Source organism: Monodelphis domestica, chromosome 1 (assembly GCF_027887165.1).
Source record: "Monodelphis domestica isolate mMonDom1 chromosome 1, mMonDom1.pri, whole genome shotgun sequence".
NCBI classification, from domain to species: Eukaryota; Metazoa; Chordata; class Mammalia; order Didelphimorphia; family Didelphidae; genus Monodelphis; species Monodelphis domestica.
In genome coordinates, this window is record NC_077227.1 from 522,371,290 (window position 1) to 522,388,243 (window position 16,954).

At 38.4% G+C, this 16,954-nt stretch overlaps 1 protein-coding gene across 1 annotated transcript in view; it reads right to left on the reverse strand.

Annotated features, from left to right (window-relative positions):
* Positions 1 to 16,954, reverse strand: part of CAPN14 (calpain 14) — a 122,153-nt gene that overhangs the window by 91,425 nt on the left and 13,774 nt on the right. The window contains exons 6-11 of the mRNA XM_056817402.1: positions 16,468 to 16,530; positions 13,680 to 13,765; positions 10,876 to 10,950; positions 6,728 to 6,891; positions 5,041 to 5,204; positions 4,027 to 4,035 (exon numbers count right to left, since the gene is read on the reverse strand). Of these exons, the coding sequence (XP_056673380.1) occupies positions 4,027 to 4,035; positions 5,041 to 5,204; positions 6,728 to 6,891; positions 10,876 to 10,950; positions 13,680 to 13,765; positions 16,468 to 16,530 (561 nt within the window). The remainder of the gene's footprint in view (positions 1 to 4,026; positions 4,036 to 5,040; positions 5,205 to 6,727; positions 6,892 to 10,875; positions 10,951 to 13,679; positions 13,766 to 16,467; positions 16,531 to 16,954) is intronic.

Here is a 16,954-nt window from a genome sequence, read left to right on the forward strand (position 1 = left end):
TTCTCCCTCTTCCTCCCTTCTTCCCTCTCCCCCCCCTCTCTCTCTCTCTCTCCCTCTCCCCCCCCCCCTCTCTCTCTCTCCCTCCCTCCCTCCCTCCTCTCTCCCCTCTACCTGTTCACACCCCAATCCACAATCCATCTCTCCCTTAAGGAGGTATGCTTTGTGGCTTCTTGATATGCCCCATATATCACATACTCAGGTTTTATGGTTTTTTATAATGCAGTCAATACTGTGATTTATCTTTCTCCCTGTGTTGTGACAGTCTTCAGTACTATATCTTGGTATTCATCTAAGTGTTCAATAAATTCTAAAATGGGTCTTGTAGCTACTGGCTCTGACTTAAGTTGGGCTCAGATTTCACTTTGAGTAGTTAAAAGGATTTTGGGGAGGAAAGTTCCTCACTGAGATCATAGTCCTAGGATCCCTTGGCTTCCAGAATGCTCTGACCTCTAATCTTATAACACTGAGTCATTGCTACTTAACTTTTGTTGTAGTCTGGAGTTATAGTCTAGTAAGTAGAAGATAGTAAGCAGTTTATAGTATAATTCAATGCATTCTAGATGTTCCTCAGGAATGAACATGGCTGAAGAGAACACTGACATAGACACATGGGGAGAATAACCCAGATAACTAGACTCCCCAGAGCTTCATTGTTCTTCCATTGAAAAATTTCATCTGCCTTTATTCTTCCTCCTTCTAAGATAATAATACATCCACCTCAGCACAATGAGTACAATCCTAAAATCAGTCCTAAGGTCAAGCTTCTCTTTATTTTCATTTGCTGCTTATAGGCACCCTCAGTGTAGGAAAGGGGATAGTGCCCTCCTCAGGGGTATGAGCAGGTGCTGATAGGTCATTTGTTAGGAATAATTGGGACTGAAAATTGCAGATTAGGGGCAATCCAACACTACTTTCTCAGCACCCCCCTCCAAAAGCCTTTAAATAACAATTCAAATCAAATTTTGGAATAACAGAGCCCAAAATGGTCAGGGTGAGATACTTGTCCAGCATAAGACAATTTAAGAGGTTGGAAGAATACGTTTGTGACACTGGGGTGGAAGTCTATCTGGAGACTATATATGAGACAGTAGCGACAACAGCTACAATAGCAGAAGCAGCTTCAAGAGCTATCAGTTCAAAGAAGGTAAAAAAGTAAAAAACTAGTCAGAAAAACATTGCAGGGGATTCCTTGTGGCAGTGGGTACAGATGCTGATTGGCAACTCTATTGCCCATTTGCAATTCTGTAACATAGTTATAGGGCATTGAGGAGCTCTAGGGGTCAGTAATCAGGTATCATGAGTCCTGGTTACAGTTCCAAAGCAAAAAGGGTGCCAGTGCTTGTGACTGCAAGGAATCAAAGGCCCTTCCAATACATATTAGAGCACAGATGAGGAGAGCAATGAACACACCTCTCCTCCAAATACACCACTCTGGAAGTTCCAAAGCCCTATAAACTCTCCAGAACTAATTCTGAAAACAGAAGCATGAAAAGGAACAGAACTCAGTTTTAAAATAAATCCCAAAGTCAAGAAATAGGCTAGGAAAATGAGCAAACAAGAACAACAAAAAATATTTTGAATAAAAATAGCTACTATTGGTGGCAGGGAAGAGTAAGATATAAACTCAGAAGACAACAATGTGAAAATAGATACAAACAAAACATCAAAGAAGAATGCTGATTGGACTTGATTCCAATATGAATTCCCAGAAGAGTGAAAGAAAAAGATAATAGTAATAGAGGAAAAAATGGGTAAAGAAACAAAAGTAATATAAGAAAATTATGAAAAGAAAATTAACAGCTTTGTAGATGAGACATGGAAATCCACTGAAGAAAAATATCCTTAAAAAGCAGAATAGGCCAAATGGAAAAGGGGGAACAAAATCTACTGAAGAAAATAATTTCTTGAAAATTAGAGTCGGGCATCTGGAAGCTAATGATTTCATGAGATACCAAGAAATAATAAAGCACAAGCAAATAGTGAAAATAAAAGAAAATGTGAAATATCTCATCAGAAAAGCAACTGACATGAAAATAGATAAAGGAGAAATGATTTAAGAATTATTGAACTCCCTGAAATCCATGATCAACAAAAGAGCCTAAACATAACATTTAAAGAAATTATTAAAGAAACCTGCCCTAATATCTTAGATCTACAGGGCAAAATGGAAATTTTAAAAATCTACTGATCACCTCCTAAAAGAGATCCCAAAATGAAAACTTCCAGTAACAGTGTAACCAGATTCCAGTGCTCCTATGTCAAAGAGAAATTCAAGCAGTCAGAAAAAAAAATCAAATATTGTGGAGCCACAATCAGTATCACACAACATTTAACAGTTTCTACATTAAAGGATCAGAGGACTTGGATTGTGGTATTCTGGAAGGCAAAAGAACTAGGATTACAAGCAAGAATCACCTATATAATGGAACTGCATATAATTCTTTTGGGGGGAAATGGATATTTAATGAAATAGAGGGCTTTTTATACTTTTCTCATGAAAAGATCAGAGCTGTAAAGGAATTTTGACATTCATTCAAAAGGCTCAAGAGAAGCATTAAAAAGTCAACATTAAAAAATAATCATGAGGGTCTCAATAAAATTAAACTGTTTGCATTTCTATGTGGGAAGGTGATACATGTAGCTCCTAAGAACTTTATTATTATTGGGGTAGTTAAAAGGAGTTTACATAGACAGAGGACATGAATATAAGGTAATTATGTTGGAATGACTCCTCCCCCCCCCAAAATTGAAAGGGTGAGAAAAAAAGATACACTAGAGGAAAGGGGAAGGGAGAGGTAAAATGGGGAAATTTTTCTCACAGAAAAGAGGAGCACAAGGGAGAGTTTTTAGAGTGGAGTGGGGAATGGATGGTGGCAGGTAATTCTTGTGCCTCACTTTCACAAGAATTGGTTCAAAGAGGGAAGATAAACACACATACACACATACACACACACTTATTTGTATGTAGATATATAACTTACTCAGTAGTGAAATAGGAAGAAAAGGAGATAAAAAGGGGGTGATGATAAAAGGGAAGACAGATTAAAAGGGACAGTAGTCAAATGCAAAATGGACTTTTGAAGAGAGACAAGATAAAAAGAGAGAAGAAACAGAAGAAAATGAGATGCAGAGAAATATGCAGTTAGTAAGCATATGAGCTGTTGGTGGAGTAGTGAACTGATCCAACCATTCTGGAGAATAGTTTGGAAGTGGGCCCAAAGAGCTAAAAACTGTACATTCTCTATGACCCAGAAATATCACTACTAGGTCTGTACCCCAAAGAGTTCAAAGAAAAAAAGAAAAAGAATCTATATATACAAAAAGACTTATAGTAATTTTGGGGGGATCAAAGAATTGGAAATTAAGGGAATGCTCCTCAATTGGGGAATGACTGAACAAGTTGTAGTATAGGATTCTGATGGAATACTATTTTACTATGGAAAATTTTGAAGGGAGTGGTGTCAGAAAAACTGGCAAGACTTATATGAACTGAAGCAAATTGAAGTGGAAAGAACCAACAAATCACTGTTCACAGAAAGAGCAATGCTGTAATGATAATCAATTATGAAACATTTAGCTACACTGATATCCAAAATAATTCCAAAGGATTCCTGATGAAAAATTGCAATCCACCTCCAGAAAAGAAACTGATGAACTTTGGGCACAAATTGAAGTATAATTGTTTTCACTTTATCTTGCTTTTTAAAAAAGTATGCCTAATATGGAAATGTTTTGCATGATTTCACATGAATAATTGATATATTGCTTCTTTTCTCAGTGGGTTGAGGAAGGAACAGGAGAGCAGGAGTGACTTTGGAACACAAAATTTAAGAAGAATATGAATAATAAATATTTTATAAGGAATAATAAATTTCTTTAATTGCACAAACCCATAGTAGATGCCATCATTTGGGGACTTCCTGATACAGGTATGCTAGATTTAAATCTGAGCTAAGTGGCTTCACAGCTGGTGATAGGCCATAGGTATTGCCCATAGGAATGACTGATTTCCAACCAGAGACTCACCTCATTCACCTGGAGGACAAGAAGAGAGAGAATAGATTAGTTCAAAAATTCCAGTTCTTCCTTGAACTAAAAGCTATAAGCCCAAAGGCTGGAATTGATGGAATTGTAAAGTTATGGGATTGAATTGCCTGCTAACTAAGATCCCATATGGCACTAATAGGCTTTGATTCTTTGCCTAGTCTTAAGGAAATGACCGATGAAAGGCAGCTGTTAAAGAACAGCTCTTTGAAATGGGAAATACAGATAAAATTAGACCTAAATGGGGCTATGGATAAAAGATGGATGAGTAGACCTGAAAGAGGAGGGAATATTAGATTTGGAGAAGAATCATTTTGTTCAAGAGGAAACTCTTTATTTCACCTCTCTCGGGGTCCAACTGGGCCACAAATTTGGACACATAATTTGCTATTTAGAGGGACCCCTGGAGCCATATAATCTGATTTGTAACCTAGAAAGAATCCCCACCATGAAATAATTATGTGGTCAACCACTTCCTGCTACTATAACTTAAAGCAGCAGTGGACTGACCATTTGTTGAGTTTGCTATATTAGGGTTGGGCTAAATAGTAACTGAAATTCCTCTAAATGCTATGCTTCCATGGATATTTATTAAATGTTTTCACAAGGAAGAAAATTTGGGGGAGCTACAAGGAAGAGGGATCAAACTTTTCTATTTAACTCCAGAGGGGGCAAACTAGGAGCACTGGTGGATGAGTAAAAGAAGCAAATTTTGATTTGTATTTAGAAAGGTTTCCTTATAATTTGGGCTATCCAAAAGTGGAACATTTCTAGAAAAAAGAGGAAAGAACGATAAGGGTAACAGGAGGAATAGAAAGAGAAAAGTGAGAAGAGATCAGGAAAGAGGAAAAAATAAATCAATAGGCCAGCCTCATGTTTGGTTATTATCCCAGAAGAGAAAACCCTTTGGGATGGGATGGTGACTCAAAAACCAGTGTATTTCTGATCCTGCATTGAGTATCACTTAGATTGATTAATCCAAATGTTTACACCTACCCAGAAAAGAAAGATGCCAATGGGGAGATGAAGAATCTGGTTCCGATGACGGCTCTTAGATTTTTGCATAAGTGAAACCAAGACTCTGCAGGGTTTTGAGAAGTTCTTGCTTTCATCAGCTCTTAGAACAGTGAGTTGAAATTGTGGATTCATCCAAAATGTGTCTGGGAATAGGAAGGGATAGACCCATCAGAAATTTCATAATAAAGAAAACATTCTGTACTTCCCCAGAATCCTAGAACTTTGGACTCTCCCCATTTAAAGGACTTCTGAGACATCTAGTCCAATTTAGGCACTAATAAAAATGCCCTGGGGTCTGACTATTCTTATCAGTGACTGCTTCATGCAGAAAGACATTTTAGAAAAGCTGTATTCATAGTTCACTTCATATCTTCCTATCCATACACCTCCTCCATAGTCTCCTCACCAACTACCTTATCACCTCTGATCTATTCTTTTCTCCTTTCTTCCTCCTTACCTCATCTCCAGTTCTGGAACCACAAACCATGATGAAAACACTGCCACTTTATGAGTATGCCACTGTTCCTCCAGAAGTTTTGTCAATCATCTTTTCCCCTAGGGTCCCACTCATCATCTCTACAAATTTCCAAACCAAAGTTCTCTTCCCTGACCACCAGTTCCCAAGTTGGGTAGTTTCCTTCATTAGAATGTAAGTTCTTACATTGATCTTTTCCTGATTTCCCCAAATTCTAATTCTCTGTCTCCTGTAGAACCCTGTATTTAACTGTATTAAATACTAATTTGTATTTATATGCTGCATATAATTATATATGCATCATAGGTCTTTTGGAAGTCTAGTGAAACTTAGGGACCCCTTCTCAGAATATGTCTTAAATGCAGAAAATAGAACATACAGGATCACAATGGAAATCAATTTTACTGGGACAGTTATTGTAATTTTAAAAAATTCATTCATCCCTAGTCCAAGTTTCCTCAGCCAATCCTCATAAAACTCAGACTCTAGTTCTCTTGCTATTTTGGTCAATATCCTTCCTAATGTGTCCTTAGAACTCAACACATAGGAAAAGATAACTGTTCATCCTGTGGGCTCTGTATCCCAACTCTAATTAAAAAAAAGAAATAAACACAACAGTCATTGATTTGATCACTAAGGAAGATCTAAGTTGGGCTCTGCCCTCTTGGAATCAGCAGTGGTCATTGTGAAGGTCAAGTTTATCTTCAGGTTCCCCAGCTCTTTGTTTTCTCTTTCCCTCCCTCCTTTTGTAAATCTCTCCACTCTAACTGGTATTAAAATCCCAAGCTAAAGAATAAAGGTTTCAGTCTTTGAGAAGGAAAGATAGAGGGGAACAGAAGATAAATTAAGGACCTTCCTGGACTTCTTAGGTAGGGAACCAGCAAGTGCCCTATATCCCTCTATTCAAAACCAATACTGGATTCTACTCTGAATCATGAGGCAGAAGAAGCGATCTATCTGTGATCATTCATTTCTAGCATTTTGAATGGTTGGAAGAATACTCATAAAGCAAGGTATTTGATTCTGGGAGTTCATTGGCTATGCGTAGTTGCACACATTATACATCCCAAGGAAATACATGAATTGAAATTCCTACTTAAGGCTGCTCTCCTTTCCCTCCTGCTCAGGACTATTAGAGCCTTCATCTCCCAATTTATGCCAAGTACAGACCTAACTTGTGGAATGACTTACCTCTGTAGTACCTTGGCCTGCCACCGGCTGTGCTTCCCTTCACCCATCTCCCTGTACTCAAAGAACATATCCACTTTTTTCCCACTTCCTGACTCATCAGGCTTGGTGTCAGCTGGCAGATGACCAGAGATACAAAATGGAATTTAAAGTCATGAAGGGACATCCTGAAAAAATAGAAACAAAGTCTAAACTGTGATGAAGCAAGACATAGAGACATGTAAGGAAAGATAAACTGTACAAAGAACTGGACATTCAACAAGTAAAAAGTCTACTGTGCCTCAAGTTAAATTTTGTAGAATCAAAAAAATTCCAATCCCGCCTCTACTGCTCACTGCTTACATAGGCTATTACATACACTTTTAATTTCCTCATGTGAAAAAATACAAATAACATTTGTACATGAGTCCTGGAGATATTGTCAGCAAAAATATATCTAGGGTAGGGCAATGAGGGTACTATCCCAAAGCACTAAATTTTAGAGGACACCGACACACCTACAATATAGGAACAACTGAGTGTAATAAAAATCATTTGTTGAAACAGAAAGTGACACTAGCCTTGCAGTGTCATAGGATCTCTTCTTAGGGGAAACAATGTCTAGAATATCTTCTTTCTCCGCTATTCAGCTGAATTTGTCTTAGAAAGTTGATTTGAGGGTACATGATGCTAACCTGGAAACATTCCTAAGATGCTTGAACCAATATGAGTTGTGATTCTGGTTGTGAGAATTAAGTGAAACAATAGAAGTAGAAAAGGAGTTTTATAACTCTGAAGCCCTCAATACTCATTTTGGGGGAATTTGGACCTGTGATTTCATTTGTATTACAACAAAAATAATGATATCATTAATATAGCATTTTAAAGTTAGTAAAATGTTTTACAAATCTTATCTTCTTTTATCTTCACAACAACCCTGGGAGATATGTGCTATTATTATCTCTTTTTTATAGATGAGGAAACTAAGACAGAGAAAAGTTAAGTGACTAAGTTAAATGACATAAAGTGTCCAAGAGTGAATTTGAATTCAAGTCCTGCTGGGTCCAGGTCCAGAGCTCTATTCTTTAAGCCATTTAATCGCTTCTTGTGTAGGGGTCTCCCAGAGGGGAAAATTCTACTACTGATGAAAATTGCCCATTGTTCTGTACCTTATAGTCTTAAAGCACTGGCTGGAGTACTAAGAGAGGAAGTGACTTTCCCAGATTCCCCCATCTCTTTCCTTCATTTCACAGAATGTGAGAAGAGCAAAAAAGAATACTGGATCTACAGGCAGAAAACTTGGGTTCATAGCCTGTGTCTATCACTTACTATCTGTTACTGATATCTTTCATCTTCAACTCTGACAGTTTTCTCAACTGTAAACTGAGGTTGTTGAATTAGACAGCTTCTGAGAGTCCTTCCAGTTCCAGATCTAGGATCTTAGGACATGACACTCTTTGGGTTCTTCCCCTATCTCTCTCATCACTCCTTTTTTTCTTTTCTTTTTTTGAAGATTCATCTTCATAGTTCCTTAATGTGGGTATCCCTTAGGTCTGTCCTTGATCTTCTCTTCCACTTTGAGTAACTCCCTTGGAAATCCCATTTCATAATAATAGCAATGGCTCATATTTATATAATGCCTTAGAGTTTGAAAAATACATTCATTATCTTATGTGTTTCTCATAACAATCTTAGGGGATAAATGCTATTACTATCTTGAATTTACAGTTGAGGTAACTGAGGCAAACAGAAGTTAAATGATTTGCCCAAGGTCACATAACTAGTAAGGATATGAGGTAGGATTCAAACTCAGATCTTCCTGATTCCAGGTTTAGCAATCTATCCAGTAACCAATCAAATACTTGCTATTCATTTTACCTCTGAGATATTTTTCTCTTCTCTAGCTCCCTGGTCACAGCTCTGATACTAATTATATTCCAATAGTCTCCTAATAGGTCTTCTTGCCTCAACTGTCATCCACTCAGAAATGTCAAATATGTTGCTACCATAGCAAGATTGGGAAATATTTAACAACAACAACAAAAACATTTAAAAACCTAGGTACTGTTTTTTAGATATGACCTTCTCAGGCAATATGCAACCAGTAGGGATCCTTATACAGTTTAGTGACCCCCCCCACTTCTATTTGAGTTTAATGCCACTGCCCTACCCCATCCCACCTAATATATATTTCAGAATGACATTTTATACCTATAACTCTGGCCAGGTCGCTCCACATATCAGTTTTCCATAATTGCCTATTACCTACTGTGTAAAGTGCACACTCTAAGTTGTGACCCTTTGCATTATGGTACCAGAGAGTATTAAATGTTTCTTGTAGGAGATAGCACTCAGTCTTGATGAAAGCTAAGCTACAGATTTCTAAAGCAATGGTGATGGTAAGAGGTTGGCCGGGGGGGGGGGGGGGGTGGTGTTAGAGTGAGGCAGTACTATGAGCGTAGGAGGACAGCTTATACATACAGTATAATGCCAAGTTCAAGAAACAGCCAGAAAACCAGATCGGAGGCTGCTTTGTAAATTATTTAGGGAAAAAGGTGAAATGAGTTTGGGAAGGTAGGCTAGAATCTGTTTGTGGAAAGTTTTAAGTGCCAGGCCAAGCTTAAAAGTTTGTACTTAATCCTAACGGTAATTAAGAGTCCATGGAAGAGTTTGAGCAAGACAGTAATATAGTCAGCCTTGGGCTTTAGGGAAATAATCCTGGAGGAAGATAGATTGGAGATGGAAGAAATAGGAAGCATAGAGACCAATTAGGAGGTTACTGTTGATAAGAGTCCATGCAAGAGTGAGGTATGTTAGATCATTCAAGGAAGAGAGAGTAAGCAAAATCTAGGGATAAGATTATGCAAGATGACTTCCCAGGATATGAGTAGTATTCAACTGTAGCCATGATTAGGATAATTTTATGGCTCAAAACTACAGCAGAGAGAGAAGATCAGAGATAGATTGCTCTAAGTAGAATTAACTGAGATGCAGCCTTCTATATACAGTCCAAACTTTTCATATAGACTGGCTTCTTCCCTGATGCCTACAAACACATGCATATCTCGCCCCCCCACCCCCCTTTAGAAAACCTTTTCTTGATCCTAAGGTACCTCATAGCTATCTTCTGATAGCTTTCCTTACCTTCTCAGCAAAACTGTCAGAGAAAACTACCTCTACTGAGTGCCTCTTCTTGCTCTTCTTTTCTTGCTTTCTAAATCCTCAGTAATCTGCCCTCTGACCTCATCAGCTAAGTGAAATTGCTCTCTCAAAAGGTAGCAATGGTTTTTGTCCAATCTAATGACCTCATCTTCAGTCCTCATCCTTTTTGACCTCTTCTCAACGTTTGGCATTGTCAATCAGCATCTCCTTCTGAATATTCTCTCCTCTACCATTTTGCAATATTGTTCTCTCTTGACTCTCCTCTTATCTGCCTGACCTCTCTTTCTCAGTCTTCCCTGCATCTTCCTAGGCCATGCCCCCTCCCTGTGGGTGAACAGCAAGGCTCTATCCTGGGCCCTCTTCTCTTATTGTTTTATACAATCTCATCAGGTGGTCTCCGGGATTCCTAGAGATTCAATCATCATCTCTCTTCAAATAATTCCCAGAGCTACATATCTAGTTATAATCTCTTCTGAATCCTAATGACTCATCATTAATTAACCTTTGAACATATTCAAAACAGAATTAGTTATCTTTCCTTTTCCCAACTTTCTTATTATTTATTTCAAAAGCCTACCACACTAAGGGAAGAGTGGGAATTAGATGGGATGGATGGAAAGAGAGGAGGAAGAGTGGCTTGCAATTTTTTTTTATCATTTTAATTAATTAACTAGTTTGTTAAATTTGTTTGTTTGCTTCCCATTGCAACCAATGGTTCTTACTCCCTTGGTCCTAAATTCAGTGTTACTAGATGCTAAAGGAATGTAACCCCTATAAGGGCTTTCTAAATTTTAGCATGTGATTTCAAAGTCCTTTCCACCCCACAGAACTGCTTAGTGCTGTTCAGAATACATTTCAGAAGAGAATTTCATTAAGGAAGCAGGAATATATTGAGGAACAAGGCATTAGTCCATTGAGCAAAAGAAAAGAAAACCAAGGCAGCCAGTAGTGAAGAGGGAAGAAAACCAGGATCTGAGCTGTATAAAGTCCTCCATGCTCCATCCTCTTACCAGAACTCTCCATCCTCATCATCCCTCAGAAGCAGAATCTTCTCCTTTGGATTCAAGAGATCCCATTTTTTTGACCTGAGGGGTTTGGGGGATGGGAAGGAGAGAGAAATAAAATACTGTGGATAAAGTGTCCATTAAAAACCTTTTGAAAAATGATTCACTGTGCTTAAGCTGGTGTGGTATAATGGAAAGAACTCTGAATTTAGAATCATAGTTTGAATCTCAGCTCTGTCATTATTTCTTATGTGAGCTTGGGCAGTATAATCTCAGTTTCCTCATCTGTAAAATGAGAGAGGGGTTGCTAGGTTATTCAGTGGAGAGACTACTGGGCCTTGAGACAGGAAGACTCTTTTTCCTATATGCAAATTTGGCCTCAGATACTAGCTATGTGATCTTAGACAAGTCATTTAACCTGTTTGCCTCGGTTTCCTTTTCTATAAAATGAGCTGGAGAAGGAAATGGAAAACCAGTCTAGTATCTTTGCCAAGAATACCCCAAATGGGGTCACAAAGAATCAGACATAAATGAAAAATGACTAAATCAAACAAAATGAGGGCTTTCAATTATGGAATCTCTAAGGTCACTTTCTAGCCTTAGCTCTCTGAGTATCTTTTCAGAGATGATGATTGATAATCACCTTCATTTTACTACCTTATCTTTTCTGAGCCTCACAACAACTCTGGGAAGTAAAGACCAGAGACATTATTGTCTCTGTTTTATAGATGAGGAGACTGAGACTAAGAGGGCTAAGGACTTCCAAAGGATTGCCCAGAAACTAAGTCCTGAAGGTGGGGTCCAAACCAGATCTCTGCTTGTTCCAAATCCTCTCCCCTTTCCACCATACTTGTTACCTACCAGACCTAATTCTTTCTCACAAACATAAACTGACATTTTATAGTGTATGCACAGGGGGACTGAGTAAAGTAGATTCCTTATTGGATAGAGGGTCAGACTTGGAGTTGGAAAGACCTGAGTTCTAATCCTGTCTCAGTCACTTAGCTATGTGACCGTGGGTTAATTATACAACCTCTCTGAGCCTCCATGTGTTCTTCCATAGAATGGGGATAATAATAGCTTGTCAAGAATTTTTGAAATATTAGAACATGCTCTAAAAATAATAGCTAGGATTTAGATAAGTGCTTTAGGGTATGCATGATGCTGTATAATCTCATTCCATCCTAACACCAACCATGGAAAGTAGGAAATATTTGTTATCCTATATTACGAGTGAGAAAACTAAGGAGAGAGAGAGGGTAAGTGACTTGCCCAGGGTCAATTCTGGATCCAGACTAGAGGCCAAATGTATCTAGAGGGAGACAGAAACCTCCCTCCTCAGTTCTCTTCTTAGACTGGAAACATCTGTCCCAGGGAAAAGGATATACGTGGCAACATTTCAGTGCCCTGGGAAGGAACAGCACATACATGCACATGTACAACACATGGGTGAATATAATGCAAAGAGATGTGTGTGCATATGTAAATGTATGTGTAAAATGTATATTCACATGTGTATTTGCACACATAATCCTACAAATGAGTGCATCTACACACAAACCACATTGCACAGCTGCAAATATACACAGATATGCATGTGTAAGCATGATACATGTTTGTGCCCATGACAGACCCATGTAGTACATAATGCATGTAAATGTGCATCATATACCTGCATCTACATGTGTGTACATATGCATACACACAACAATGCACTTATGTATCTATACATGTGTATTACAAATCTATCAATGTATCTATGCATGTGTATTACAAAGCATACATTCTTATAAGGCACATACATGTACATATGTTTACATATAGATGCATGTGTATGTGTGCATTAGTGTGGGTGGGTGTGTTCACATGCACCCACAGGCATGTATGTGTATGCATAATCATACAAATGAGGATGTGGTCATAGATTACATTGCACCCATATATACATACATACACATATACATATGTATACATGTCTGCATAGAAATGTGCTTGCACCCATGAAATACATACAAATACAGGCACAGAGACACCTATACGTGCATAAATACACATATGCTTTTGCATACCCATGAACTGCACACTATGCATGGGGGTAAGTACATTATTTACCTATGTCTATATACATGTACAGTCACAACTTGTGCATTGTGAAGTATATAAACATATGTGTATACATGTATGCATATACACATGTCTGCACAAATAAGCACACATGTGCATGTTTACATGAGATTGCATTGCAAGTATATTCACAATGCATGCATGCATCCATACATATACATGCACGCACATGCTTGTTCCCATATATATACCCATGCATTGCACACACAACACATGGGGGTAATCACATTGTATACATGCATATACATGCATCCACACACAGCAATACATTGTATAAGGTACATGTGGGCATGTATGTGTGCATGTAAATATATATGTACATGTGTATCTGGCTCTGTATTTACAGGAAAAGCATATGACTCTTTGCAAGTGATCCACTAAAGAGCCTTCAACTCCCTAATTCTGGCATTCTCCTTTAGGCAGAAACAAACCTCAGGCCCCAGAGGCCAGCCCTGGGCAGCAGGGGTTTTGGGGTGGGGACAGAACTTGACCATTTCCTTCAACTTGGCATTTTTACCCCCATTGGATTCCCAGAGGTCACTTCTCTGGCTCTGGATGCTTTGGGCTTGAGCCAAGGAAGGTAAGGTCATTTTCTGACTTTATCTATGAGCGACAGAATCCTCTGTTTCCTTCTCCCTCCTCGACCAGCCGGGCCTTTGTCTCTTCTGTAATTCCATGAAGCTCACCTGTCACTCCAGTCTCCTTTCCATTCTACCTTCCCCCAAGGGTTTCTGAGCCTCACTAGATATTCAGGTACATTATGGCAAGTCACCTGTACAAATAAGGAAAAGAGAAGTTAATAATCTCATATTTATGTAGCACTTGGAAATTTATAAAGCATGTTCATATATATTAGGTCATTTAATTTTTACAAGAAAGAAGAATGAAAGTATCATGGATATAGCAAGAAGGAACTTTAGACTCCAACTAGACCCCTTCCTCATTTTATAGATGAGAAAACTGAGGCCTGGAGAGGACAGCTTACCCGAAGTCACACAAGTACTTAGTGACAGAACTGGGACTGGAACACAAGTGCTCTGACTATGTCTACCATTTTCCCCATAAGAACATACTATCTAATATAAGCACCTAGGAGGCATGATGGATAGAGCACTGGGCCTGGAGTCAAGGAAACCTGAGTTCGAATTTGGCCTTAGGCATTTACTAGCTGTGTGGTCCTTGGCAAGTCACTCAATCCTGTTTTCCTCGGTTTCCTCATCTATAAAATGAATTGATGAAAGAATTGGCAAATCATCCCAGTATCCAAGAAAACTACAAATGGGGTTATGAAGAGTAGGACACAACTGAAATGACTAAACAACAACATCTAAATCTTATTGTTTTCATCTCATAGAAGTCATAGGACTTGCCTACAGTCCAAAATAGATGACTTCTGATTCTAATTTCTGAACCATTTCCCTTCCAACTTCAATCATTTATGATTGTTGGATTCTTTCTACACTAATAATAACTAACATTTATGTTTCACTTTAAAGTTCTCAAAATGTTTACAAATACTAGCTCATTTTATCTCCACCAGTGCCTAGGAGATAGATGTTGTTGTTATCCCCATTGTACAGAAGGGAAAAAATGAGGTAGATATTAAATACATTTGCTGGTCACAGAACTAACAAATATACAAATCAGGATTTGAACTCGGATATTCCTGATTTCAGGTCCTATACTCCATCTACTGGGCCACTAAGCAGACCACATTATTTCCTTGTAAAAGTAGCAAAGCTGGCAAAACTCTCATTCTTTCAAGTAGCCTTAAAAATTCTCTTATCTGAATGTTATAGAGGGGATGTGGCAAAATTGGGACACTAATGCATTGCTGGTAGAGTTGGGAATTGGTCCAACCATTCTGGAGAGCAATTTGGAATTATGCCCAAAGGGCTTTAAAAGAATGCCTACCCTTTGACCCAGCCATACCACTGTTGGGTTTGTACCCCAAAGAAACAATAAGGAAAAATACTGGTACTAAAATATTCATAGCCACACTCTTTGTGGTGGCAACTGAGGGGATGCCCTTCGATTGGGGAATGGCTGAACAAATTGTGGTATATGTTGGTGATGGAATACTATTGTGCTCAAAGGAATAACAAAGTGGAGGAATTCCATGTGAACTGGAACAACCTCCAGGAAGTGATGCAGAGTGAGAAGAGCAGAACCGGGAGAACATTTTACACAGAGACTGATACACTGTGGCACAATTGAATGTAATGGAGTTTTCTACTAGCAGCAATGCAATGACTCAGAACAATCCAGAGGAGTTTATGAGAAAGAATGGTATCCACATCCAGTGAAAGAACTGTGGGAGCAGAAATGCAGAAGGAAAACATATGATCAATTCTGTAGTTCAGTGGGGATGTGATTGGGGTTTTGATGTTAAAAGATCACTTTACTGTAAATATGGATAATAAAGAAATAGGTTTTGAACAAGAAAAAGAAGACAAGTTACATGTATAACTCAGTGGAATTGCTTTTCAGCTCCTGGAGGGGGGAGGGAAGAGGGATGGGGGAAAACATGAATTATGTAACCATGGAAAATATTCTAACTTTAAAAAAATAATTTTTTTTTAAATTATCTTATCTGGTTGGAAATTAGCTGGGTCTAACAGGCCAGCCCATGGTCCAGTTAAAGAAAGGTTATATGTTCACTGGGAGTTCTAGGTGTCTGGGGCATACTTGGGGAATGTGGGCTGAAAAAAGTTATTGAAATTGAAGGCTGACTGAAGAGCAAAGATGGTTGGTATGGTATATGACTGAGAAAAAGAAAGGCAATGGAAGGGAGAAATAAGACAAAAGCTGATAGTAGGGTATTCTAAAAGAGATGGACAGAAGGAAGTCTAGTGTTGAAGGATATTAGCTTAGTAGGAAGAAGTATTAGTAATTGGAGGGCTTTAGGACAGTAGGGCTAAAGTAACAAACAGAACTTTAGGGAGATAGGGAGACATTGGATTTATGTGATGGGGAATGATAATAAATATCAGTGACAGCTGGTGCTTTTGGAATGGTCAGGAAGGGGATAAGGTGAAGAAGTGGATTATGGCAACTTGAGCACGTCCTAAAGAGATAGATGCCCAGATTAGTAAAGCTGATTGACTTGCTATCAATGAAGCTCTAATTTGATGCTTGACTGGAGGAGAAGGGGGGAGGGCAGGACCAACAGATACTCTACTCAGGAGTAGCTCTTCAGTGATTGTTATCCCCAGAGTGCATAAAAATATGCTGAGAAAAATGGTATCTTATTTACCCAGAGTGCTCTTTGTCTAGAGCAGAAAATGAAAGAAAGCCAGGGAAGGGGAAAATAGTCTAACAGGTAAGCCACCAGAGCCTTGACATGTCCTTTATATAACTGTTGGAGAAAATCTATCCAAATCAGCCAAGAGACTTGAATTCAGGAGTGAACTGTTTCTGGGACTGAACCCACAGATGGTAAAGAGAAGAAGAAAGAAAAGAAAATGTATCTACCTTTCTGAGTCCAGTGAGAGTATAGGCATGACCATCCACCAGTCCATTAGCTAGAACTCTCTCCTTCTACAAAGACAAAAGATCTAATCAGTTTTCTGAGGTGCAGGACATGTATAAGGAATGTGTTGGAAAGTTGGGCTGCACTGAATACGTATCTTATATGCACCTATTCATGCATATATCATTTCCTCCATTAGAATATAATCCCTTTAAGGGAAGGGACTATTTTTACTTTTTATTTGCATCCCCAGCATTGGCACATAGTAGACATTTAATTTCTTTTCATTGATTGATTGATTGTTGTAAGGGAAGACCAGGAGTTAAGATCAAATAAATCCATAGAATCAGCTCTAGATTGTGAGAGGTCTTATATGTCAGTGCAAGAACTTTTTTCTCACATAGACTTGAGGACCAAGTAGAATCATGACAATGAGGCCTTTTCAGACCCTCTGTTCTCAAATTATTTAGTTACATATATCATGTATAG